This window comes from Telmatherina bonti, assembly GCF_933228915.1.
Source record: "Telmatherina bonti genome assembly, chromosome: 8".
NCBI classification, from domain to species: domain Eukaryota; kingdom Metazoa; phylum Chordata; class Actinopteri; order Atheriniformes; family Telmatherinidae; genus Telmatherina; species Telmatherina bonti.
This window is the reverse complement of record NC_136626.1, coordinates 20,938,872-20,966,311: the sequence shown is the minus strand read 5'-3', so window position 1 is coordinate 20,966,311 and position 27,440 is coordinate 20,938,872. Positions and strand designations below refer to the sequence as shown.

At 39.9% G+C, this 27,440-nt stretch overlaps 3 protein-coding genes across 4 annotated transcripts; all 3 read right to left on the bottom strand.

The window, feature by feature from the left end:
- Window positions 1-350: 350 nt before the first annotated feature.
- Window positions 351-13,966, bottom strand: lonp1 (lon peptidase 1, mitochondrial). Its single transcript, XM_079245524.1, has 21 exons — window positions 13,424-13,966; window positions 12,675-12,763; window positions 12,202-12,321; window positions 11,939-12,104; window positions 11,453-11,566; window positions 11,245-11,306; window positions 10,743-10,872; window positions 10,241-10,324; window positions 10,084-10,152; window positions 9,392-9,543; window positions 9,091-9,229; window positions 8,812-8,990; window positions 8,183-8,270; window positions 6,583-6,705; window positions 6,380-6,496; window positions 5,572-5,712; window positions 5,187-5,352; window positions 5,014-5,100; window positions 3,937-4,064; window positions 2,031-2,195; window positions 351-956 (listed from the first exon to the last, which is right to left on the bottom strand). Exons 1-21 carry the CDS (start codon window positions 13,958-13,960, stop codon window positions 807-809), a joined length of 3,006 nt encoding a protein of 1,001 aa, XP_079101650.1. The 5' UTR covers window positions 13,961-13,966; the 3' UTR covers window positions 351-806.
- A 1,006-nt stretch (window positions 13,967-14,972) lies between these two features.
- On the bottom strand, window positions 14,973-20,142 carry rsph4a (radial spoke head component 4A; the record flags this gene model as incomplete). Its single annotated transcript, XM_079245626.1, has 7 exons — window positions 14,973-15,216; window positions 15,303-15,420; window positions 16,526-16,679; window positions 16,753-17,202; window positions 18,035-18,325; window positions 18,598-18,820; window positions 20,048-20,142. The coding sequence occupies 7 exons, from the start codon at window positions 20,140-20,142 to the stop codon at window positions 14,973-14,975; spliced, it is 1,575 nt and encodes a 524-aa protein (XP_079101752.1).
- A 1,240-nt stretch (window positions 20,143-21,382) lies between these two features.
- dohh (deoxyhypusine hydroxylase/monooxygenase) lies at window positions 21,383-27,389 on the bottom strand. 2 transcript variants are annotated; one of them, XM_079245334.1, is made up of 6 exons: window positions 27,317-27,389; window positions 26,772-26,881; window positions 26,143-26,310; window positions 24,840-24,916; window positions 23,611-23,866; window positions 21,383-23,224 (listed from the first exon to the last, which is right to left on the bottom strand). In XM_079245334.1, exons 2-6 carry the CDS (start codon window positions 26,875-26,877, stop codon window positions 22,914-22,916), a joined length of 918 nt encoding a protein of 305 aa, XP_079101460.1. In that variant the 5' UTR covers window positions 26,878-26,881; window positions 27,317-27,389; the 3' UTR covers window positions 21,383-22,913. The 2 variants fall into 2 exon arrangements, with proteins under 2 accessions (XP_079101460.1, XP_079101461.1); XM_079245335.1 differs by having other exon boundaries at window positions 26,772-26,878; window positions 27,317-27,367.
- Window positions 27,390-27,440: the final 51 nt, after the last annotated feature.

Below are 27,440 nucleotides of genomic sequence, written 5' to 3'. Positions count from 1 at the left end.
TAGACACCCATTAGGTCAACAAGCATCAGTACAGAGTTAATGATGGTGGCAAAAACAAATTAGTAGCAGATTTAAAAAAAAAAATAAAATCCATCATCTTCGTCCTTAAACCTACAAATCCAATGAGTCAGCTTCGAGAAAAGGATGTATTGGGATGTATTTAAGACCTAGTAATCTTTAATTAAATGATTAACTCAATTATCATTAGAAAGGCAATAGACACATATATCCACACATATCCTGCCTTTGTTACAAATAAACTATCACTTTTTATGTGGCATAATTAATATAACTATAAAACCATAATATGAGGTTAATGAGATAGAAACCTGCAGTCAGTTATTTAATACTTTTTAATTTATTCAAACATCTTCATCCTCGTATATGGTAGCATATAAAACATTTTATGAAAGAGTCCATCCACAGAGCTGTGGTTAAGAAGCTGCCTGGCAGCAAACTAATCAGTGATATCACATCCTGACATCCTCCCTGTTCCCTGTCTTCTGCTCATCTTTGGCACAGCTGGTTCACTGCCCCAGTTCAGTGATAGTACCACTGCTCCCACTTCCTTCAGTCAGGGTCTGGTGGCGGCTGAAAACACGTAGGGAATGTTCCTCTGGATTATCTTAGATCAGATAATGTTGGTTCAGTCCCCACTGCAGAACTTCAGTGTCCTCAGTGAGAAATAAGAACTGGATTTTACTTCTTCAACCAGACTGATGCTGTAACAAAAGAAAAAAATCTGGTTTCTCGGACATTTTCCATCCTCTGTGTCTTTTTGTGCTCTTGTTCAAAGCTGCTTCCGACTAGTTGTCAGCGAACACAATGGGGTAGATTTGGTTGTAGTGGTCCACAAAATGAACCTCAAGGCCCTCTGTGATATAGTCTGGGAGGTCAGAGAAGTCCTTCCTGTTCTCAGCAGGAAGAATGATGCAGGTCACACCGGCACGACGAGCCTAATGGACACAACAACATTCAGGTTCACGTTAGGAGAAAATGTCTACATGATTAGAAATAAATCTCAAACTAAAAGTCACAAGATCACATTAAATATCAGATTATGTTATATCACAGTATTTCTCTGCTCCCTACTGTCAGTTCTGCACCTTTCTGATCCACCTGGACAGTTGGTATGATTTGAGAAAACACTTTATTAAAAGGTACAGATGTATTAAACAGTCATTGCTGGTTCAGAGTGAGCTACACATCTTTACTTTTAGTCTCACCATCAGCTTTTGATTAATCGGAACTCAATAAGCAAAACCCAGAACAGACTAAAATAACATGCTATGGTTGTTGCTGCATGTAATGGTACACCAGATTCTGGACTGAGTGCTGACCAGTCCTGACTCATGTCATTGTCCCCCTCAGACCTGGAGTGATATTTGCATCTTTTAATTTTGATGTGGAGATCCTTTTTAAATCAGGACACAAACAGCAATCTGGTGTTAAAATGCTGTTTTAAATATCACTTTTAGTCTGACTGAGCAGTTGGGATAAGATGTGGTAAAGATGTTTAATTTGCCTTGATGATTTCTGACAGACTGTCCAGAGTGGACTCGACTTCTCATCCCATGACATTAGAGATTAAACATAATGAGCATTGGTGTTGATTTTGATGTTTTGCCTGTCTCATTACGTTACACAGCCAGATATCCTGAGTGATTTTATTCCAGCAATAAAAATCACCACATGAAAGGCCTCCTTGGTTTCAGACTGCAGTGTGTGTGGATGGATACAGACTTCCTGCCTCTTGCTCTTAGTTGAGTTGCAAATGAATGGAAATATGATTATGCTAGACAGGAAGTTGTTCAACAGGGGTATATTGTTCGATTTTTCTTTTGGTGATGGTAAAATGAAGATATGGCTGCAGCAGAGAGACTGACCTGCAGAAACCATCTGCAGGTCTGAACCTGGATTTTAGCTGTGGTTTATGAGGTCTGGGTAAGCTTTGGTGTTGCTCCCATCTCTACTGCAGGCCTGCTGACAACATGCATGACTGTGCACAAATGTGTGTGTGTTCCACATACTGCAATAGTTTTCTCTTTGATCCCTCCTACTGGCAGGATTTTCCCTGTTAGAGACACTTCTCCAGTCATGGCTACATTCTGACGCACAGACCGGTTTGTTGCCAGGGACAACAGTGCTGTGACTATAGTGCAGCCAGCACTGGGCCCATCCTTGGGAGTTGCTCCCTAAGACAGACACAGGAAACTTCATTAGTTGCCACAGTGAAGGAGATTTTTTTTTTACAAAGTAAGTAAGTAAGTAAAGTTTATTTATAAAGCGCTTTTCACAGATAAAAATCACAAAGTGCTGTACATAAAAATGGGTACAATAACACAATCAGCAACAATCAGCAAGAATTAAAATCTTCCAAGAATCAACCAAAAGCTCTTCTAAACAGTAGTCTTTAGCTGCATTTTAAAAGAGTCCACAGAGTCAAGCACACGAAGGGACAGAGGCAGCTCATTCCAGAGTCTGGGAGCAACAGACTGGAAAGACAGGTCACCACGAGTTTTAAAACGAGTTTTTGGAACCTTCAGGAGGTTCTGGCCAGAAGACCGAAGAGAGCGTCCAGAAGAGTATGGACATAGTAAGTCGGTGATATACTGAGGGGCCTGACCATGTAACGCCTGAAAGGTCAATACTAAAATTTTAAAATCTATGCGAAATTTAACAGGAAGCCAATGAAGACGTGTCAAAACAGGGGTGATGTGGGCTGTTCTGGCTGCACCTGTCAAAAGTCTGGCAGCAGAGTTCTGCACAATTTGAAGCTTATTTAGAGTTGTCTTATTTATGTAAGTGAAAACAGAGTTACAGTAATCAATGCGACTCGAGATGAAAGCATGGATGATCATTTCAAGATCTGATTTTGACAACAACCTCCTTACTTTAGAGATGTTTCTTAGATGATAGAAACTGTTTTTGGTCAGTTGTCGGGTGTGACTCTCCAAAGACATGGCCTGATCAAACACAACCCCAAGGTTTCTGAGACTGGTTTTCACAGACGATCCCAGAGCACCAAGATAGTTTTTGATCATAGGTATCTTTTTATCAGGGGCAATGATCAGAGTTTCTGTTTTGTTAGAATTTATCTGAAGGTAATTTGAGGAGAGCCAGTTTTTAATGCAGGACACACATTCTAACAACATAGATAAAAAATAAAACTCTGAATCATTGAAGGAACAGTACAACTGAATATCATCAGCGTAAAAGTGATAAGATACATTTTCAAAACCACAAATAAGTCGGCCAAGAGGCAATAAGTACAAAAGAAACAAAACAGGTCCCAGGACAGAACCTTGGGCCACTCCACACGACAGTTTAGACACATGAGACATTATATTGTTTACCGCAACATTAAAGGTTCTACCTTTTATGTATGAGGAGAACCACTGAAGAACAGTCCCAGAAAAACCCATCTCTGATTTAAGTCGATCAATCAATAAGTCATGGTCTACTGTGTCAAAGGCAGACGTTAAATCTAGTAAAACCAAAACTGTGTAGCGACCAGAGTCAGCGGCCATCATCACATCATTTGAAACTCTCAATAAGGCAGTTTCAGTGGAGTGCTTTTTGCGGAAACCTGACTGAAATTTGTCGTAAAAATCATTTTCTTCCAAAAATGTAGTTAGCTGTTCAGCCACTACTTTCTCTAAGATCTTAGAAAGGAAAGGAAGTTTTGATATGGGCCTATAATTTCTTGGTTCCGCAGGATCTAGATTTGTTTTTTTAAGGGTGGGATTTACCACTGCATGTTTGAAGTAGCTGGGGACTGAGCCAGATTCCAATAAATAAACAAATAAACACTTCAGATTTCAGCTCTGTTCATTTTGATCTACAAACACAAACAGCATATTCTGCTGAATAAACTTATTACTACTCGATATTTAGTAAAGTCGAACACAAAAACAAGTGCATGGTGACAGTTACCTCAGGGACGTGCAGGTGCAAGTGGGAGTTGACCAGGAAGTTGTTCTCTGGTTCCTTCTTCATGAGGAAGGCTCTGGCAAAAGTTGAAGCAATCTTTGCACTTTCTTTCATGACATCACCAAGCTGTCCTGTAGAGGAGCGTCCACATACTCAATAAGCATATCATATATATGTATCCACAATGCCAAACCTTGACTGTGATAGCCAAACTGATCATGAACAAATTATGACATCAACATGGTGTCAGACATATTTACAGCAACACATCAGTTTGCTGGAAACATTTAGCTTTCAAGTATCTTCAGTAGCTGCACCTTAATGTATTTTGACATTGTATAATAAAATCTGCAGAGATGGACCATCTCACACACTTCTTACTTAAGTTCTTTCTTTTTTCCCCAAACACCTGCACTGCATGTTGCAGGTACCAGAAACAATGAGATCTGCTCCTGATTGCCAGCCAGTAGAACAACTCATTAGACGGATGTCCTGCCATTCAGGAGGTCACACTCGCAGTAGTGCTTAGTCCTTTTCCTGAAACCCCACTGCCTTGCATGTTTTACATGGGGTTTGTATGTAAATCATGTTTCCTTACTCCAATAAGCCTGATTTAGATTAATGGAGATCCTCTGCAAGTTCTTTGTAAGCCTGTTACTAAGTCATTCATTTCAGAAACAGGTTTGAAAGTACAAAAGCTTTTAAAACATGCATAGAAGTGAGTCCTGAAAAACAGTGGTTTAAATAAACTATATTTGTCTAACAGCTTGTTGTCTAATAACACAATATCAGCTGGAATAGGCTTGTCTGGTAGAAACTGTTTAAAATGAAGTCCCGGATAGACTTTTAGGGAAACAAATTTGCAGAAAATAACATACTTTTGACTGAATTCAGCACAAAAGAACAAAACTGAGGAGGAGTATGTTATCAAACTATTAATAAACTTCATCTCATTTATCAGACATAATAAATCCAACTTTAGAGTCATAAATTCAGAAGTTGGAAGCTTCTGAGGTCTTTGGCGTTTCTTTAAGTGTGGAGGGTCTGGACCAAACTTGATAGTGCTTCATCATAACTAACCTGTGACCTCCAGTGAACCCTCTCCTTTAGACTCTTCTCTTCCAGAAGGCCGGCGCAGTGATGTCTCAATGAACAACGTTGAGCCTCCTGCAGTTACAAAAACAAGTCACTCCTTCATCTTTGACCTTTGATTTTTGTTTTCAGGTCTGTGTGCTGATGTGCACGTGTCTCACCCAGGGCAGTCCACGCTAGTCCCATGACCACTCCTGGTGGCGTGACATCATACATGCGGTCAACTGTGAACACAGGTTTCCCAACGTACTGCTGCAGGTTGTCAGGTGTGACCGTCACAGCGGTTTGTTCACCACTCACAATGCAAAACGCCACTTTACGGAACACCTGACAGACAGATGGAAAATTTGTTTACATAACACACGAGGTAAGATGATTCTGACTCATTCACAGCCGCTTAGCAGACACTCTGCTGTTGGTCTACGACCTCCCATCAATTCCTCTCTGACCCTCGTTAGATGTACTCTCTGTCTATTCAGGGTTCAGTTAAGAGCATGGTTGGGAGTTCTGGTTCTGTAAACCAGCAGCAGCAGCTCAGAGTTTTACCTTTTCTATTTGTTTCTGCAGGTTCCTGACTCCAGACTCCCTGCAGTACTGCCTGATGAGCAGACTGAGAGCATCAGCAGAGATGGAGGCCTTCTCATCCGTCAGGCCACAGAGTGTGCGGAGCTGAGGGACCAGGTAACGCTGCACACAGAGACACAGAGAAATTAAAAGAGGACTGTGATGTAACATAAAGCCATATAAAGACAACACATAACAATTTATGATTTTATTTCAGCCTTGAGGATATTCTTCAGATCTGCAGCTTGGATCATGTGGACTGAGCTTCAGTTAACACTGTGGGTATAAAATATCAGTCGTTACACCCAACAAGGAGCCTCAGATAAAACATACACCAATTATCAGCAGCCATTGGGAGTCTACAGCTGCAGCAACTGTGGAAGTTCTGACATTCACAGACAACATGAACATCAAACTGGGCTCTGATATGAGCTTTGTGTTTCATCTCTGCTCCTGATTATGAATTCCCATGATTACCTCAGAGATGTTCCTTTAATCAGATACCTCATATCTGATTTAACATTAAGGATCACAATAGACACACCTGGATTTGGATCTAAGTCAAATGTGAACCTCAGAGCTGAGAAAGACACATCTGCACCACAGTATCAGTTTGTATCTCGATGAACATCTCTGGATTGAAGCTTTACACTACACCAAATGAGTTTGCTGTTCAATGAAAAAAAACTAATTATGTAACAATTCGAAGTTCAGAATAGACATAAATGATTTTTTCATGGTGTATTTCTCCTCTGGTCTGACTCTGGACCGCAAGGAGATGGTGGGTTACCTCAGCGATGGCCAGTTTCTCCTGGGCCACATATCCAGACACATTGATCATCTCCATTCGGTCTCGGAGAGGTTCTGGGATGGTGTCAATCACGTTGGCTGTGCAGATAAACAGAACCTGTAAAAGAACACCAGATGAACAACCTAATCCAAACTCCATGATACATGTTCATGTAGCTGGACAGTGAAAGCATCTCCTCCTACCTTTGACAGGTCCACCGGAACATCCAGGTAGTGATCAAGGAAGTTGGCATTCTGTTCGGGGTCCAAGAGCTCCAGTAGTGCAGACGATGGATCGCCCTGGTAACCACGACCTATTTTATCCACCTGGTGATAACAGGTCAGACAACACCACATTATCAATATTATTAGTTGCTGCAGGTGAGGCTGCAGAAGGTCTTCAGAGCTTAAGCTCTACCTACTCAACATGAAACATGAGGACCAACAACATTACAGCCATGTTTGTTATATGCAGATATGGAAACGGTTGCATTGTTCCTTATTACAGTCACATGACTGTAATAATGACAGTTTCTAACTGCACTGGGAAACTGTGTTGTGTTTCACTTGAATTTAAGACGGTGTTCCACTGTCTTAAATTCCCTTCTCTGTGTTCTTCTCCATTGGTGTCACCGGACCAAAGAATGAAGATCCACTGCTTTAACTAGCGTGATCATCACCTCGTGAAAGAGGCCTAGATCACTTCTCCAGCCGAAGATGCAAACACGAACCTAACAGGAGAATGTGTTTTCCTATACAGAGCCCTGTAGGGGGAAACCTTGTTCCATCACATCTTCATGTCAAGGCGACAATCAGTAAAATCCTTAAAGTGGAACTATTATGTGCATTTCAGGCTAATTTATTTTTTATTTCTGAGCCCAGAAGGGCTGGGATTGATCGAGTTATTGTCACAAATCGCTTTATTTACTTCAGACCGGCCCTCTCCGTAGGCTGTCAGATCAGCCTGTGGGCAAAACGACTGGATTGAGACTCTTCCGCATTAAGCAACGCCTCCCGCCACCGTGCTACATCGGGAGCGTGCACCGCAGCTGCTTTCGCCGTCATTCTAACATCTCATAAACAGAAGGATTAGGCTAATATGAACTCAATAAAAAAAAAAAAAAAAATACAATGTCAACACATAGCATACAGCCCTACATGTTGGAACCTGAATCAGACCCTGAAAACGAAGTGGAAAACAGCAACCCACAGCAACGAATGCAGCAGGATGTCTCTCTTTGGCAAACTCACCAGCCATTGTTGGAAATAACTTTATCCGACGTTTTCCACCCGCCTGATGTATTTGTACATGCCCTTGTTAACCAGTAGAAGGTAACCAATCACCGAACCTTATCCCCCGGGATGTCACAAGGATTTCCAAGTAGAAAAAACTCTCTAAAACGACGCGTTTTTTGTCGCCATGGAAACCGAACAGAGAGCGTGCTGGAACTCAAACTCAAACATGCGTTTAGGTGATAAAAAAACAGTGCCGTTCACATGTCTGATGAGGATTCAACACTGTAACACTAGAAAACTCAGCAAAACTCAAAATACCATAATAGCACCCCTTTAAAGATGTTTTTGTACAAAGACAATGAGTTCAAACCAAGTCACAGCTTCAACATCTGTCCACAAAGCTTAAATAAAGCTCTAAAATTTAACATCAGTATCCATGTAGTATAATATTTCTAACACATTTTTAATCTGCGAGCTGAAAACATACAGAACCAAAACAAACTCAACATTTTTAATCAGCTTACAGCAAATATAAATAAGACATTAGCACACTTCCTGCAGCACTGACCTCGTCTATAAGCACCAGAGGGTTCTCGGTTTTGGTTTTCTTCAGACACTGGATGATCTTTCCAGGCATTGCTCCAACATACGTCCTCCTGAAAACAAACACAAGATCCCAGTAGTGACACAAGTGCCAGAACCTTTATAATTAGCTCATTAAAAATGAATGATTCCACTATAGCAGATGATAACATTAATACAGAGCCTCAGGCACGCACAGATACAAGCAATTAAAACTGCCAACAGAGACCAGACAGCCTTGTGGTTCTGAAACTTGGTTACACATGAATGGAGATGTGTTTGGTCCAGATCTGATCTGAGACACTCTTACCTCAGTTCTGTGTAAATTCTGATGGAAAGACTGAACTTGGATAATCTTCCACCAGCTGCTCTCCTCCAACATCTTCTATGTTTATATTCTACCTCACATCATTAACTCTTACTTGTACTGGTCTGTTATGAACATTAACTGAATGGTTCATTACTTTACATAGTGTACATTTGCACGTTTGGTCCTCTTTGCTGTCAGTCTCTACTGATGCCCTACATACAGTTGAGTACCATTTCTATTTTGACAGTGGACACCATCATGATGACACTCTGATGTTGGTTAAAAAACAATGAAAACGCACTGACCTGTGTCCTTTGATCTCAGCCACATCTGTCATGCCTCCCACGCTAAACCTGAAGTACTGTCTGTTCAACGCTCTAGCAATGGATCGGGCAATGGAAGTCTTTCCCACACCTGGAGGACCATAGAAACACAGGATCTTCCCCTGGGTGGAGCCACGAAGCTGACTCACCGCGATGAACTCCTGCATGTAGACACAGATGGGAGTTGTATTGTTTATCTGCGCATGTGTCATCAGTAATACATAAAATATTGTTAATCGTTTTCTGTGGATCCTAACTGACCAGTATGCGTTTTTTCACATCATCCATTCCATAATGGTCTTCCTCCAGAACTTCTTTGGCTCTCTCCAGGGCTAAGTTTTCTTCACTGTTGGTGCCCCACGGCATGCTGGTCAGCCAGTCCAGGTAGTTACGGGTTACACTGAATCATATAGTGAAAGTGTGTCAAAACGTGGCTGATCAAGACATTTTAAAAAGAAAGTTTTTGTCAACTTTTTTTTTATTTTGTGTTGGATGAAGCTCAAGAAAGCTACCAGAAAACTTGATGGAGAGGGCTCAAAGAAGGAATAAAATTAGGACCAACTTGAACTCTGAAGAGTGGTTGTCCAGCAGGCTCAGTTTGTTGAGCTCTTCGTTGATGACGTCCATTATGTGCTGAGGGACAGTTCTGTCTTTGAGTCTCTCTCTAAACTTTTCTTCAATCGCTTCTTTGTCATCTTTTTCCAGACCCAGCTCCTGAACAAACCCACACACAAAGACACATTACTGTTCCTGTACCAGAAGAACTCACAGCTCAGCTCTCCCCACAGGTAATAATTACTGATGTGATTAGGAGACATGCATCTAAAAACGATCACATGATCCATGTCTTGGTGAAACTGCAGGTTTCTGACAGGTTGTGGTACTGATGTGGACGGTGGGGATCAAATTATCTCCAATGAACAAATTTATGAAACAACACACAGACATCATGGGAAGAGTCGGTCTGAGATCCACTGTTGTTAAGGTCATGTGATTCTCAAAGTTTGAACAGAAGGCAACAGGACTCCTCTGATTCTCTTCACTCGAGCCGACTGCTGGGAGGTTTTAGGGACGGTCACATACCCACACACATTGGGGTCACATGTGTGTCAGAAACTCCCAACTAGTTACCTGGATATGCCTTCTGGATTATAGGTGAAGCATCTTCCAGGTGTTCTGGTCTCCAACACGTTTGCTCTGTAAATCAGGTGCGGGACAAAGGCAAGAAGCTTCCAGACATGCACTCTGTCGTACCTTCTTAATGATCTTGAGCTGCTCCTGAAGCAGATACTTCCTGTGAGTCTGTTTGATCTTCTCCTCCACCTGAAACCCCAGCAGAAGGACAGATAAGTGATGGATGTAGTAAGAAAAGACCAGATGATGCTCATGCAAGTGTCACGGTTCCTCTGACCTCCCGGCCAAGGCGCTGCTGTAGTTTACTCAGCTCGTATTCCTTCTTTAGCAGAGACAGAGCTTTGTAGAGACGTTTTGGGATCTGCAGAGACAAATATAAAAAGCTTCAGCTTTGACCCTCGACAATTGTTTGAAGTTGTGCATAAGAAGTCTAAAGAAGCACCTTTAATTTCACCTAAAGTTTTATGCTTCCTTCAGGTGTTTTCTTGCTTTTTGCTTTAAAAACTAAATAAAACCTGGAGTGTGAATGCATTCAGATGAAGTGAACATGATCACAAAAGTTAAAGGCTGTGCCCAAGTTCCGCTTAAAGCAAATGCTTGGATTCCTTTATGTAAAGTGCACCAAAACAAAAATGTATTGATAACCAGAGTTGTATGAATAAGTAAATGAAATAATAAATCTGCATTAAAAACACTGGTGTCAAAACAAACAAAAAATATTTATGGTTTTATCTATAATACACTTTACATTTGGCTTCATTGAAGGTTAGATTGCTCACATTAGTTTCCTCCAGGACGTCCTGCAGTTCATGTGACTCTGCTCCTGTCAGAGCTGCTCCCATGTCACTGAGGTAGATGGGATTATCAACCACTCTCTGGCCAGCCTGCATCATCTGAAGGACTGACTCTCTGACACACACAGAGAAACAGCCATCATGTGGATTTTGTTATAAGATCTCTGAGGCTAATTCAATACAGACTTTAAAGCAAACTGTGAGAAAAACGGTCAGAAAAGACGGGATCTAACATGGGATCATACTTACAAGTGTTTCTTAAAATTAAAAAATTAGCTGCTGTCATTAATGCACAGATAGTGTTGTGTTCTTTAATATATCATCATATGATCAGAGTGAGTGTATCAACTCATGTACAAGTAAAGATTAAATGGAAAATAGAGGCAGCCCATCAAAGGAACCTAAAGGAGGTTCTAGCTGCAGAGATTTTTAAATGAAAGCCAACCTTATAAAAGAACAAAAACACCAGAAAAGTGTCAGGACTGACCTGTACAGAGGGTTGAGAGCAATTATGTCTCTGATGGTTTTCACAATCTCTGCTGTCAGGGCCTAAACAACATACAGAGCCCACTTACTATATGCAACACATTTCCTCATAGCTGGGGTTCAATGCTTAGTTTAATGACATCTGTTAAAGTGGAAATGGTCTGATAAAAGCAGCTATCTGACCCTATGTGGTGCTGTGTGTTGTGTACCTTAACCTCCTCGGTAACAGTGAACTGTTCATGTTGAACATTGTCAACTTCAACCATCAGGATGTCAGAGGAGGGCAAAGGCAGGAGCTCTGGACTCAGGTCTGCATCTGAAACCTGAAAAATGATAATGGGAAATCACTGTCAAGACCATTACTGATGCTGACGAAAGCAGCATCAAACACATGATAGTGGGTAGGCAAGTGTCACGCTCCCTGATCTGTAATCAGCTGCATCTCCACAGTTCAAACGCTTCACTGATATTGTGTTTTTCTTAACATTGTCAACCCACACCAACTGGCTGTTGGTGTCACCGACCATCACTCTGTGCCTCAGAGGGAGGTGTCAGCTTTCTGTGACATTAACACTTTATTATGTTGTGACATAGTTAATAAGTTAATAATAACAGTGTGTAAGCGGAGCACCCACTTTGTGAATGTTTTGCAGATATTTAAGTGTTTCTCAGTACCAGAAGTCCATCACACACACCTTGTCCTCCATCTGGTCTATCAGAGAACCCGTCTGCTCCTTACGACTGCGTTTGGATTTGCGTCTTGTCAAAGGTTTGAGTTGGGACTCCGGCTCAGACTCTGACAACTCGGGGGATGTTGAAGCATCCTCCGCCTCCACCTCCAACTGTCTTGTGATCCGGATCCTGACATAACAAAGCATTTAAGAAGTAGAGGTGTGACAACCAAAACAAAAATTTACAATTAGGTCTCTCATAAAGCAGCAGCAGTGACGTATCTAACCTGCGGTGTCCCATTACGATCATCCTCAGCTTGTCACCCAAGTCCTGCATCTCATGAATCTGAACAAAGGTCCCTGTGGAGTAGACAGCATCTAGAGACTCCACCACATCTGACTCATTACTGTAAGACACAGAGAAAAATGCATACTAAAACCTGGGCTGTAATGGGTAAATCAATCAGTTTCTGGTTAGTATGATAATTCTGCTCTATAAAATTTATCACGTGCAACACAAATGAAAATATTTTCTTTGTGTAAATATCCATCCATCTATTAAATTAAAACTGATCCAAAAATCAAATAGTTTCAAATACATACAACTTATGACATATTAAAATGACTCCACACTACTTTCACAGATTAACACATTTTCTGAAAGTTCCTGAAAATAAAGTATTTTGTTAGAACCTGTTAAATTAAAAACCAGACTTGGAACTGAAGGAATCTCAGAAGAGTAGTGAATTATCTGACTTACATATCATCTCGCTTCATAAAAACTCCAGCGTAAGGCTGAGCCAGACGAACCTTTCTCCTCAACAGCTCCATCAGTGCTTTGTTCTTTACCTAACAGGAAAACAAAGAAATATCACACATGCTCCAAAAACACAGACATCTGATTTTCCTTGCAATCACTTCATTCTCCAAAGTGCCTGAGACAGGATTTGACTGTTTTGGGACAATTTCTTGAAAGCTGTGAATGGATCAAGCATACTAAACCAGTTAGCGATAAGTAGAACAAAGACTGTGGTTAAAAGTTAGAAAGGTAAAAGTAATATGTCTGTATTTGAGGGTAGTGACAGTTTTGAATGACACATTTTATTGTTATTTTGGTTTTGGGTTTCTTTGCTGTAGTTGTGATGATAGTGGGCCACAGCTGGTTCTCTAGGCTTGTAACCAAGGTTATTTGTTGAAATGCAGAATCTGCAACTAAACTGATATAAATGAGAAATACCAGCAGCGTCATAGTCTCAGAAAAGCTGTGATTAAGCACCACCAATTAAATTATTGACTTCCACTATAAAATAAACTCAGCAGAATTCCCCTGAAGCATTGATGTTCCCAGTAAATGTGAAGCTTCTGAAACAAAACTCATCTGAAGAGACACAATGTTTCCATGGTAGGCAGATGGAACCGCGTGTGAAGTGACAGCGTGACAGAGGCTGCGCGTGCCCTTGGAGCCAATGACAACAACGGACAGGGTACGTAACATTACATCATCCTTACCTCTATGATCTTAATGAAACGAGGAAACACCGGATTTCTGCTCACAGCTATCAGAGGCACATTAGGAAACACTTCAGGAACCATCATGGGGGTCAGCGCTGTCATTTGAGGACCGGTGTATGGTGCTCCCCCATCTCCGCCAGACTCTTCGCCCCCAGAGCCTGCGCTCTCGCCGCCATCCTCTCCAGAGAAGCCTGCAGCACTTCCTCGGTTCCCGTACGTCCTACTCTGAACAATAAAGGGGGGAGAGTACGACGTAAAGAGACCAGTCTGTGCGAGAGGGACGGCTCCGACCCTCGCCCAGCGGGCGGGTCGTGCGGTCAGTCTACAGTTCACAGTCACCGCCGTGATGCCCGGAGTGCTGCATGTCTTCTGCGTGGTCGTGGAGCTACTGTAGCACCGAGGGAGCTGTGACCGATTCACGGCTGTAGTCTTGCTCAAAGAAGAGCCCACTCCGGACCTGAACGAGTTCACAACATGAGCTGAAGTCTTATGTAGCCGTCTAGCCGCGCCGATCATGTTCACGCAGGAGGCCATGTTGATCTGGAGCTTTCTCTCACAGCAGCAGGTGACTGGCAAGCATCTGACTTCCGTCAACGTTTGATGACGCAATGCTGCTTCGAGAACCCCCCCCCCCTTTCTTTTTTTTATTTTCTTTCTTTTTTTTTTATTACGAATAACAGTTATACAAATATCATTTAAAAGGTACAAAGCTGTGCTCCATCCATTTTCTTAACACACAAAACAAAGCAAATAACGAAAAAAACAAAAAAAAAACAAACAAAAAAAAAACAAACCCAAAAACAATCAATAAACTAAAACAAACAAAACAGGAAGGCATGAAAATATGAGAAATGTCCAAGGTGCTCATCGTTTGAGCTTTTAATCAGTTTAAAGTATTTACATATGACAGAATTGGTTGCCATGTTTTGTAAAAGTTACCAGTGGAGCCTCTGGGGGAATTTGACCTTTTCTTATGCGAAAAGGACGCTACTTAACCTTGCTATTACTTACTTGCTATTTTTTGTTTCAAAGTTTCAAATGCTAAAAGTGCTCATTGTCATTCTTTTATCAGTCTCAAAATGTCTGTCCTGGATACATATGTCAGTACCCTATGGTCAGTACCAATGTTTACTGAGCAACCAACTTTTTCCTTATTGTCCTGTATATGTATTCCTTTGTTAAGGGAATAGGGGTGGGTTGGCAAGAGGGTGCAAAGGAAAACTAAACTGTATAATTCAGTACTAAGTTGTATTGTATTTAAAACATTTTCTTTTGTGATATATATATATATATATATATATATATATATATATATATATATATATATATGTATAATTTGTTTGTAATGTTTTCTAATAATTGTTTACACCTTTCAGATTTAGACACATTTTTATTTTTATGTTTTCAGCTTTTATCTTGTTTAAAATTTGTTCTTTAAATTTGTGTACTGTTAAATTTGCTTGTCTGTCTAAAATACAGTATCCTGGCATTTTTCTGAATAAACACAAGTATTTATTCAGGGACATAAAATACTTAGGAAACTCTGCTAATCATCATCTTCCTCTTCCTCATCTTCGTCCATCTCTCCTTCTTCTTGCAACTCCTCCTGGGCAGCTTGCTGCTCCTCCAAAGCATCTTTAATTGCTTGCTCCTCCTCCACTGAAGGGTCCAAGGCTTCTGTGATCTCAGGTCCACTGGGATACTCTGTCTGTGGTAGTGGGGGCACTGGTGGGCTGTACCCTTCCCCTGCACATTTGAACCCCCATCCTATATATATGTTCTCAAATTTCCTACATAAAAAGAAAAAACATGAGTATAAGTGAGCTCCAGAACTTCCTTTAAGATGCAGTAGGAGGCCAAGCAAGTCTTAACCTACTTTCCACAAGCATATGCATATGCTCCTGGCCAGAGGTTAGAACGCAGGACAGCTACTGCATGCTGAGGGATAAATGTGGAGGACAGCTGGGTGCTCCAAGGAGGAATGTTGAAGATTTCTAAAATACACAAATATAAAAAGGAAACACTTCAAGAACATAAATATGATTTCAGAAGTGAAGGCACATTAAAGTAACACATTCATAAAGAACAGAAAAAAAACTGACATTTCAAATAATATGTCTGGTCAACATTCATCATTTGCAACAGAGAGGTAAATGTGTAAGTCACAAATTCTGAAAAAGATTGTGTAAATCCTTTACATACTTCAGCAATTTGTTTTTCCAGAGTAACCCCCTGATCTTTATTATACCCTTATTCACCCAAACACTAACAGTGACAACAAATATATTTTAAAAAATGTGAACAAAAAGCAGCTCAGATATGTTTTTTTCTGGAAAAAACAAAACAATCAAACAAACAAAAAAGTGTTTTGATCTTATGAAAAAATCTAGTTTTATATGTAAGTGTGAAAAACACTTGGACCAAAACAAAGATGTTATGCGGTGGAAATAACAATAAACCTCATCGTAGGCCTTCTCAGTAGCCTGTCATTCATATCTGGACTGACAGGCCACTGACAGACTGATGTAACAGGCTCCTGGTGTGACTGAAGGATGATTTTCACAAAGCCTACCTAACTGAGGCTTGTCATGTTGGACCAGCAGCTGGAGGACTAACATTGTGTTGTATCTCCACACTTGTTAGGAGCAGAACTTTTTAAGACGTAATTAAATTTCCTGATCATATTCATCTTCCATGTGGAGGCCACTGGACAATGATGTCTTTAGCCAGAAACACATGTTTTACTACTTTAATGTTTCTGCTGAACCAAATAAAATTTCATAGCATAGTGAAGCTCACAACCTGTTCATGAAAACATTTTTTTGAGCATCATCTTATAACTTTTGACACATAAAGATAAACATAAATCACATAAAGAAGCCCAAAGCATTAATTCCTAAGTTACAGTTTAGATGCATAAAACACCCAAATCAAAGCTGAAAGCTTGTCTTTGCAGTACGTTAACATTACATAACTTTAACTTGAATGCTTCCTGTTAAACATTTAAAACAACAAAAACATATCAGTTTTCAAAAAACAGTAATACAGGAGTCAAACTGGAACCACAGAAATGCTTGTTTTGGATATAAAAGGTCTCACCTGCATCATGGGAGAGAGGAGTGAGCAGAGGGGGTCCAACTTCTGGTTCAGGTTCATCAGGCTCATCAGGCTCCTCTTCCTTCTCATCAGCCTCTGCTTCTTCATTGAAGTCATCGTCAGGTTTCACAACTAGGTTAACCCAGGTGCAGCGACCCTGAAGTCAATTTCTTCACAATAAATTTCCACACAATGTGAAAAATGCCCAAATGTTTAGACCAGAGTCATACCTGCTGCAAGATGTGCTGGACATGATGCACCCAGGTGGACAAAGATTCAGCCATTTCACCAACTGGAAATCCCTCAAAATCAGGATTCACCTCATAGCTGTCCCGAACAGCCTCATCTTCCTCATCAGCTTCTTCCTCCCCAGCCTGGTAGTAGCCTTTGGGGCTGACCTGTGTGCCAGCAGATATTCGAGCAATCTGTGCTCTCAAATAGTTGGCTTCATTCCCAGGAAAGGGTGGGTAACTCTCAACTGGTGCATCCAGCCTTCCTGTGAAGAATCTAAGAATCGTTCGAGCAGCAGTGATCTGCGCTGGACTCACTAAAGGAAGCTTTACCCAAGGAAGACCTGGCTCTTTGCATACATAGTACACAAACTTGTTGGTACCTGTTCCTATGGCCTCTTTTGGTACCAGGGGTGGGGGTTTATAGATTGACTTAGGAAGAGAGTCTATCTGAAATAAAGACACAGAAGACCAGATAAATCATTCACAGAGGATTCATCTCATTTCTAAAACTTAACCCTGGATAACCTGAGACAAGAAATTTGAGGACAAAATTATTTAAGTAAATTCCAAATTTTGTTCATTGAACTTTTATTGGACCTTTAAAAGTGTATAAATTGTTTTATGGCTAAGCTTTTGTATAACATTCAAAGGGAACCATCTTGAAAATGACTTCTTTAAGGACTGTTCTTAATAAATCAGTAAATCCACCATTGGGCAGAAGATGTTCAAATGTATAAAACAGGATGTTAAAAAAAAAAAAACATACAGATTCTGTGGGTCATTCTCAGAAACACAAGATCTTGGAAACTTGAATATTAGATTTGATACATTTTGTGTAACAGTGTAAAACCTCAAGGTAGGAAACAAAGTTTAGAAAAACAACAAAGTTAAATATGATTAGAATGACATAAACAAAGGGCTTGTTCATATCTGGTATAAGCATTTCTCTTCAATGACTGCCAAAATACATAGTTTATGTCACACACAGTCAGCAACAGTCTTTATTGGGAGGTTTGAGTTACAATAATAGTACTCATCAACAGGGTGTAACGGGAGCAGATGTGATATGAAACCGAACAGAAAGAAAAATTAAAGTAAAAGATCAGTGGGGCTGCAATACTCAGGCCCACCTAAAACCATCAAGAACAATCTTTTGCTGACTGTTTCTGCACAGATTAACACAAATGTGGAAAAGAAGATTGTTTTTGACAGACACATCCTGTGAAACTGACCAAATATTTAGACCTCATTGTATTCAGTATCTGGTAATTCTTCTCACCTCTTTTCCTTCATTATCCTCAATGTCATCCTCCTTGTCCTCTTCTTCAACAACATCTTCTGTGATTTGTTCATTCTCTTCATCCCCTTCCCTGTATTCAGCTTCAGCAACAATATAGTTGCTCTCTATTCCCAGAATCTTGCCCCATAGTCGACACCGTGGCAGGGCTTGTGACTCTACAAGATGTTTGAGTGCAAGAAAGATCCTCTGCGTCTCCTCTCTGCCCAGACCAATTCCACACTGTTCCAAGAAGAAGCTAATCTCATTGAGATTAGGAAGAGCTGACAACATCTGATGAGGACCACAGAGAAGTGCCACATAATTTAAATTCAGCTGCTCATACTGTACAAATTTTCATGTGTTTTTAGGTGAAGAAATGTTTAGTCCATTTTATAATTATATTTTACTCTGCAAGCAACTCCTCAAGATTAATAACACTGTCATAACAGTAAAGATGTGTACTATTTTAACTAAAAATAGTCACTAAAATACTGCCAAAATTGCTTCAACACATCTGAAACATGTTGCAGTCGATGCACAGCAGAACAATACACAGATGGTACCATTTCATCCTCCTGGTCTACTTCTTTTAGCTGAGAAAAAAGTTGACGCTGCTGCTCAGCCAGCATCTCAGCAGCTGAAGTTTGTTGAACGTCTCGCAGGGTGCTATGTATGTCTTGAAATAAACCTCGCTTCACATCCAGACTCATTTCCTCGATCACATCTACTGCGTTGTCTGGATGCTCATCCATCACCTTCATCAGCAAGGAGGTAAGGTGGTCATAGCTGAAACATTGAAAGTCATAATCAGTGAAGGATTCCAGCGGGTAATACTCAGTTGATTATTTCAATGCCCCCACTCCACTAAAAGATATATGTAAACTGCTAGATCAGGGGTGTCAAACTCTATTCCACCAGGGCTAGTATCCGATAGGTTTTCGTTGTTTTCCTCTACCAACACAGCCGATTCAAATCAAATAGATCCAGGAGCTTCCTGTTAAACTATTTATAAATTTGGTTAGGTGCGTTGGATCATGGAGACAACATAAACCTGCAGGATACCAGCCCTCGAGGACTGGAGTTTGACAAATGTGTGCTAGATGCAAACAAATGTAAGCTAGTTAAGTTACATTTTATTTTTAGTTTGGATTCTGTTTTCATTTGTTTAATTTTGCATTTACCAAAACAGATATGAGAAAAAAAATCTGTTGACTAAATATTATTTATAGATTGTGGTGAAATTGGTCCAGATATTCTGCAACTTACAGTGGTTCTAGGCACTTGATATGCAGTGCTGGAAGATGGGGACTAAAAGGTCTCTGTATTAGTTAATGCATGTTAAGATGCCATATACCAAAGAGATATAAAAAAAAAATAAAAAATAAAAAAAAAGCCTGCAACTCTCAACGACAACTGCCAATTCTACAAATAACTAGAAAGTAATAATCTATCATCAGCATCAATTTGCAAAAGCAATCTGGAAATGGAGTAGGCTACTAATGTAAGACAGAGGTAAGAAGTACATGGAGATATAGGCCAACAGGAACATCTGTCAGTGAATAACATTGCATAACTATATGTTTATCTTTTCAGGTAATTTCAGGTATTTTCAGATAAGACAGCAATTGGAAATTTGCAGACAATTGAAATTTAGGAGTTTTGTTTGAAAAAGTTAAAAGAAAAACGGAATTGATTAAGTTTTTTTTTTTTTTTTGTTTGTTTTTTTTTTTTTTAAATTATTTTTAAGTGGTTCTGACAGATTTGATCACGCTGGGGTCACCTTCTCACAAATCATTGCTGGAGACAGTAAATTGAGCACAGCCTGAACAAAACCGGCCCCTTAACAATCCATGTTCACAGCATACGTTTCTGTATTAATTAATCTAGATTAACCTTTTTAGAATAGAAATCCAAGATTACCGTTTAGTCTAGGTTAATGTAGCCAGATAGACCAGTATACACCACAGGTAGTCTAATAAACATCCTGAGCCACAGCAGAAAGATGGAACTTACAGATTAAGGTTGCTTTTCGTGCTGCTTTTCATCAAGAAGGCCTTAAAGGCGGCAGCTTGCTGTTTGATGTCTCGGTTATCGACCTGAGGCTCCATCTTTTCCGACTATACTCCAGTCTAACTCCAGATAGGGCAAACAGTAGCTAACTGCCATTCAGCTTTTAGCGGTTGCTATGGTTACTACAACAAAGTGGTTGCTAGGACCATGGACATGATGTCTATGGCTAGGACTGAAACCAAACCATCATGTTGAAACGTGCTAATGTATGCTGTTATCTATCGATCTTTACCCTGTCAGAACCGCAGGTATTTTTCATACCGTGCAGTTTTATGAAATCCAAGCTAGTTAGTTAGTTAAAAAAAAAAAAAAAAAAAAATCGAATGTAGGATGTCTCCACCGTGTTTATCCCATTAAAAGTATCCTATAGACCTATAGCCATGACATAATGATAAAACATTCATCGTTAAGAGTTCAAAATAAATAATTTCTATGAAAATGCATGTAAAAAAAAAAAAAAAAAAAAAAAAAAAAAAAAAAAAAAAAATCTAAGTTAATTTTATTTCACAACTCACAGTTTATGGACTGCAGATGGAAATCAGTTAAGAGCTTTAATCTGGCAGCCCACAAAGCATATTTTTCTATGTGATAAAAGGGCGCTGTACTGTTTAATAAACTAAACAAACAACAAAGAGGTACACGCGTATCAACAGTATAAGCATTATTTATGTAATCCAACATATTTATGAAAGCAGGATGATCGGACAGAACCTCGAGAAATTATGTAACCTTATATACAGTGATTTGTGCAGGCAGGATGCTTCTACGGTGTAAATGAAAGAAAGTTTTTATTAAGCTTTTATAATCGGCTAATAAAAAGATCCAAAAAACCTTTAGGCATCAGCTTTCTGTGCAGACATAAAACATATAAAATTAGTTATTAGTTTATTTCACGAGGTTAAACTGTTTGACACAGCCTGGATGGTAGCCTGGATTTATGGGCGTGTCCTTATGACACAGTGACGCAACGTTCTCGTGAAGTTGGCATGCGTAGAAGACATTGGTATAAAGGGATCGAATAGGTTATATCCATAGGCATATTATGTCTTACATATTGTGTATTATGTCAGATCAGAAACGCTTTGCGCAAACAGTTGTTAAAAATGAGTGTTTTGCGAATAAAATTACGTCGTCATAATTGCGTGTATCTGATGGTAGCGTGAATAATTTGCAACCATCTGATGAGCGAACAGATGAAAGAGCCTCCGTAGCAGAGCTGCTGACACCTGAATCACGTGACGTCCCGCTGACAGCACGAGATTTAGGATATAGTCATGGATCCATCTATTCATCTGTCTACTTCACTTTGAGAACAAGGCGATCTGAAGTCTTCAGAAGAAGTTTGGTCTGATAGCGAATTAAATCAGATCTGTTGTCCATAGATGTTATGAAAAATCATCAAATAGTGTGTTCAGCTTAATTCATACAACACATCAAATCATCTGAAGGCACTTTAAAGATAAGGTTCAATTCAATTAAGTCAAAATCATTACAATCCATTAGTCTAATTAACTGTTCATAAAATCAATTCATACAGTTGCTGTAAGAAGGAACTCAGCAGATCCAATATCTCTTCAATTCATGTCCCTTTCGTGAGCTGTATGAGGTTAAACTAGAAAGGAAAACTTTTGTTTAAAAGGTTAAATCTCCAGACACAAGAGCAGCAATCTGCCAGTTGGGGGAACATAAGATGGACAGATACACTGCCTGAGCTTTCTACTGCACATCCCAGAGATTCTCCATAAGGTTATTATCTGGACTCTGTGGTGGTCAATCATTGCGTATAAATCATGTCACAATGATGTATTCCTGAACCACTCTTTTATAATTTGAGCCTAATTAATCCTGGAATTGCCATCTTGGAATACGCCTGTGCCATCAGGGAAGATAAAAAAAATACTGATGGAATTATCAATGTATTGAAGCAGTCAGCTGACCTCATTTTTGGACACAATGTTGCTTAACTTGACCAACTACAGCAACCCCAGATTAACTAAACAGAGATTTGCCTATCTTCTTAACCTGTGGCTCCCATCACTCTGAAACAGGGTTAATTTGTACTCATTGAACTTTATGACCTTCTTTAAAAGCTCTAGAGTACAATCTGTATGCTCCCCAGCAAAATTAAGCCCTTTTCACCAGTTAGCCTGATTAGTGGCTTTCTTATGGCTACACAGCTGTTCAATTCCAATCCCCGTAAACTCCCTTCATAATATGCGTGCAAAAATGCCCTTACTTTCACTAGCAAACATAGCTCAAAGTTCTATTGTTTTATTTGATTTCACCAAAGGTTTAAGTGATTGCTAACCAATATCATTCAGACCAACCAGATGATGGCCCCCCACTATCCTTCCAGTATTGGACAATTTTAGTAGTTACTGCAATCTTCTTGGATGTTTTCTCTGCTTGACCCAAGCCAATGACTTGACCCTTGTTTAAAAGAGACATATTTTACACTACCAAAGGATGTGTCTTTCCACAAGGTTGTTTAAAGAAATAAGAATCGACTCGTTGCATCAGCTGGGGTTAAATAACTTGTAGCCAGCTAGAAGATAGCCATCCATGCAGTAATTATCCAAAAGCAAATTATTTGGTTAGTTAAATCCAGGTGGAAACTTTGTTTTGGCCAGGCAGTGTAAACATATACATTGTTATTTTAGGAGAGGTCCTTAATCCACTTCGTGAAGAATATTTATTGAGCATCTGTAGTTTACAACAGATCAAGCTGTCACTGTAGCGGGACTGTCATCAGAATGTGTCCTCAAGAGTAAGTCCCATGGAGGTTTTCAGGATTTATATAAACTCCATTTTAACCTTGTAAGCGGACCAGTCCATCTGCATACTGGAACTGGTCACTGTTCTCGTATTCCAGCATGTCAAGAGCAACTTCACAGCTCTCCTTAACAACACGTTCTTTGTCTCCACGGTAACACTGCAACACAGCCAGACATTCCTCTTTTCCAATAGAACCTAGAGCCTCTGCTGCCTCATGCCGGACCATGGGGTTCTCTCCAGAATGCTCCAAAGCGGCCCGCAGGGCTGGGACTGCTGCTGGATGCTGCATCTGTCCAAGGACGTAGCCAATCTCATGTCGAAACAGAGCACTGGAGCACTGCAAGCCTAGATACAGGATGATAAAGTTTACTGTCATGCATGGAGAAGACTCATACAGTTTACAACAGGGATGTCTAGCTCCAGTTCTCGAGGGCCACAATCCTGCAGGTTGTTCATGCAACCCCACTGCAACACACCCGACTCAAATTAATCAGAACTTCATAGGCTGCTGGATCCACTCAATTTAAGTCAGGGTGTTGGAACAGGGATACATTAAAAACCTGCATGACGGTGGCCCTTGAGAACCAACTTTGGACACCTGGTTTACAAGCTGACAATTACACTCAAATTCACAACTTTGGCCTGAAAACTGAGCCAAAGTTAGAAAATGTGGAGAAAAAATGTTGTGAAAGTGCAGTGGACACAGCTGGAATAAGAAACTTCATCCTTACCATCTCCTAATGCCAACACTGCCTCCTCAGTTCCCAAGTTCCGCAGGGCAAACATAGCACGGTAGCGTTCAAACAGTGGAAGACTTTCATCCAGTAAAGCAGACCGAAGCTCTGGTACATTCTTCCTCAGTGCTGGAGGAGCTGGGTCTACAGAGCAGTAAGGGTTCTTGTCTGTACTTCCATCCTCCGACTGGATATCTCCACCACTCTGCAGCCATTCCAACCGTCGAACAGCAAGCTGACAGGTCTCTGCAACCTGAGCAGATCAGACATCAAGACATTATAGTGAGCAGACATAGGACCGACTGAAGGCCTGTAGTGTTTGGACTGTTTTATCATTAAAAGGTTCCTGACAAAAAGGAAGTGATGAACTAGAATTCACATGTTGAAAGAACACATAGCAGGGCTTGAAAAGAATATAAGGAGCAAGGAAAAAGCAAACAAATGTTGCATCAGGTCTGTTTTACTCATAGTACAGTAAATATCAAGGAAATCAAAGTTCAACTCCAACTTCATTAAAAGGTACAGTTGGAGTTCCTAGAAAATACATATTTAAAATATACAATCCAAAAATCAAAACACATTTCCTCAGACTCCACTTGAAGCGGTACCTTTCAAACACAGAAATGTGCAGTGCTTGTTTCCGTGGGATCATGAGCGGGTACTATATTTTGATGCAATATGCAATTTTTTCCAAAGACAGGGTTCTGACCCACAAGTGTTTTGAGGGAGATTTTAAGTGGGTCAACAAGTAAAGTATTTTTCATTCATTCTGCTGTAGTGATTAATATTTGAATGTGCAGTTAACATGTCAGTCCAACAATGGGGCTTACACTTTGCAAATGTTCCAAGCCTGAAAGTGTGGAATTTGTGTACAAAGAAGGATTGAGTAGGGAGGGAAAAATGGCAGTTGAGTTTGATAGACATATCACCATCCAAACTTTTAGAACAGGCTACTTAAAATGATTAGATGGTGTTTTTACAATTCTCTCTGTTCCAGGGGTGAGTAATTTCTTTCATTTTTGTATTAGAGCATTTAATTAATTGGCTGCAGTTGGGGTGTGAAGGGAATTTTAAGCAATGTAGTAAAAAATACTCCTGGTAAACATCTCTTACTCTGCCTTTAACTTTTCAGCTTAACTTTGCCAAAAGTAACTCAAACCAGACATTTTTTATTTAGAGGTACTCATTTTTATCCCAGCACACCATGTTTTGGATCATGTGCCTACCTCTATGACGGGATCCTGACTGTACTGTCTCAGTAGGTCCAGAACCACAGGATCACCAATGGCTCCAAGAGCCTCCCCTAGACAGTGGAAAACAAAAGGAAGACATGCATAGAAACACACACGGCATCAATTTTTGCTTTCCACAAAATATTTTCTTGGTCTGGAATGTGGTCTGAGCCTGCCTGCATGAATGTGTGTGGAAGGTTGAGGTACATCTCATGACTAAAAAATAATCACACACTTAAAAAAAAGCTTCCTCTTCCCCACTGATGCCAGCACTGAGATGGTGTGGTACACTTGCTGGCTTAAGATGAACACCTTGTCCAAAATTTATAAACATGCATAATGTTTTGAATGTCATCCTGATCACTTTCACGTGTTTATGGCTACAGTGGTTTTCAATCTCTTTTTCCAACATTATACCCCTGTAGAATAATTTCCCAATTAAGTACCCAGTAAAACAAACTCTACATTTTTTTTTAATAAATGCACCACATTGCATATTCTTCAGATGAATATGCAAGCATGTGTACTTGTGCTCATGAATCCTATCTGACAGCTGTCTTAAATCATATGCAAGTAGACTGACATGTTAATATTTAACTAACACACTACCACATTACACTTCCATTTTGTTTACTCTACATTATCTATATTTTCAACTCTTCTAAATTTTATTTTAAAAAACAAATTTGATAAAATTTCAAATATTTACTATTCACTACAGTTTCCAGATCACAAGAGTTCTATAAAATCAAACATTTAATCATATGTATCTGGAAGTGAAAAATCTAGTATTTCACATCATGATTAGTGTTATTTTCTTCTGTCTATAAGTTATTTTGAATATATCCATGTGCACATTTCCAGGTGTATTATAAGCCTGAACTGACATTATTAAGTGTATTAACTGTATTATTAAGTCACATCAATTAGGTCAAAAAGATGAGAAACACCCCTCTAAAGGACTCCTTTAGAACAACATTGCACTAAGATAAAGCTTTTTCAAGCTGAGCTAACAAATGAAACAGAGAGTTAATCAAACTCCGTTATTCTCATTTGGATAGAATAGAACTTTTTTCAGATGTGGTTAAAAAAAAGGATTTGTAATAAAAATGCAGCTCTATTAATCTACAATTTCCTGCTAAATTATTAAACAGATCAATAAGAACAAGTGAAGAGAGAGATTACACATCTTATATTAAAGGAGCCCCTTTCTTGGCAGAGTTCCAGAAACATACATATGTTTGTATACAAATTAATAATGTGGTCTATCAGGGTGTTTGGTAGGATGTGTGTTTACCTGCTTCATGTCTGACCATCGGCTCCTGCTTCTCATCTTTGAGGACAGAAGTCAAAATGGGGATTGCCCGCACGTCTTGCATCTGCCCCAGGCAGTAAGCCAACTCGTGCTTCAGTAAGGCTGAATCATCTCTAAAGGCTTTGCTGATCCACTCTATAGCGTCACCACCTGGCATTAAAGTTTCAGTTCAAATTAGTGATGCAGCACAGATTTCCTAAAGCATTCCTCTAAACTCCTTTGCTCAGAAGTTACAAGTCTGTCTTGCAAGGAAGTCTTGAGGATGATGACCATAAGGTGTTCCTTCATTATACTGCAAAGAAAAGCACAACTACTGTTTTCAGTTAATGATACATCTTAAACAAAACTAGCAGCTTCATCTTGCTGATGTGTAATCTTTGCTGCAGGTCAGCCTTCAACTTGACTAGCGTGGACAACCCTGACCTAAACCTGCATAACAATTCTGAACTGTTCTTTGGACTTGCAGTAAAATTACTTCATATATCAGATCACTGGTAATTTAGTTTACTGAAATTTTCTGAGTTCTTTGGGTTTTTGTTTCAATGAAGTTTCCATTAGTAATTAGCTCTGAATATTCCTGACAGCCACAATGAACTACGGATAAGGTTTACCTCCAAGGTTCTTCAGGGTGAATAAAGCTCTGAAACGCTGGGGCAAGTCCAGTACGGGGTCCACCAGGACCCGTCCTACTGCTGCCACCTGCTCCGCACCAGCCATCCTGCTACACGAGAAGACATGCGGTTTAGAGTCACTAAATAGAAATTCAAACAACCATTCATTTTATACCATAGACTGTACATATACATATACGGTCTATGGTTTACACAGACATTTTGGGAAGATATTCTTACAGCCAAGTGGACAGAAACTTAAACTGAGGAGAAGTCGTTACATTGAACCTGACCTAGACACTCTGGGTGTGGAATAACTTTTTCCTCTATATTCGTGCACCAGTGGTGTCATAACAACCACGTTTCAACCAGGCTACACGCGCTCACAGAGACTGTACATAATCCCACGCAGCTGAAGCTAGCTGCTCACTTCCGGAGCCAAAACGCCATCATTCTGTGGTTAAACTTTTCAATGGACAAACACTTCACGAGAGTCACTTTCGATTAAAAACAATATGCTGGAATATGTTGTTATTCCTGGTAACCTTATAAATCAGCAGATGATGTTGAGAGGAGCCGCTGCAGCTGGCTGCTTGTCTTCCTTTACTCGTCTTGAGGAGGTTCGCAAATAACAAAATGTTTGATTACTGCCACCAACTGGACTGGAGC

Bases quoted from the DNA above. Each gene is read 5' to 3' on its own strand.
- dohh (XM_079245334.1), bottom strand. From the start codon at position 26,877: ATGGCTGGTGCGGAGCAGGTGGCAGCAGTAGGACGGGTCCTGGTGGAC. The intron at 24,917-26,142 runs GTAAACACACAT...TCCACTGTCTAG, and splicing joins GATGGTCAGACATGAAGCAG to GGGAGGCTCTTGGAGCCATT. The intron at 23,867-24,839 runs GTAGGCACATGA...TGATCTGCTCAG, and splicing joins GTCAGGATCCCGTCATAGAG to GTTGCAGAGACCTGTCAGCT.
- lonp1 (XM_079245524.1), bottom strand. From the start codon at position 13,960: ATGGCCTCCTGCGTGAACATGATCGGCGCGGCTAGACGGCTACATAAG. The intron at 9,544-10,083 runs GTACGACAGAGT...GGGTTTGTTCAG, and splicing joins AGCTCAAGATCATTAAGAAG to GAGCTGGGTCTGGAAAAAGA. The intron at 5,101-5,186 runs GTGAGACACGTG...TTGTAACTGCAG, and splicing joins ACTAGCGTGGACTGCCCTGG to GAGGCTCAACGTTGTTCATT.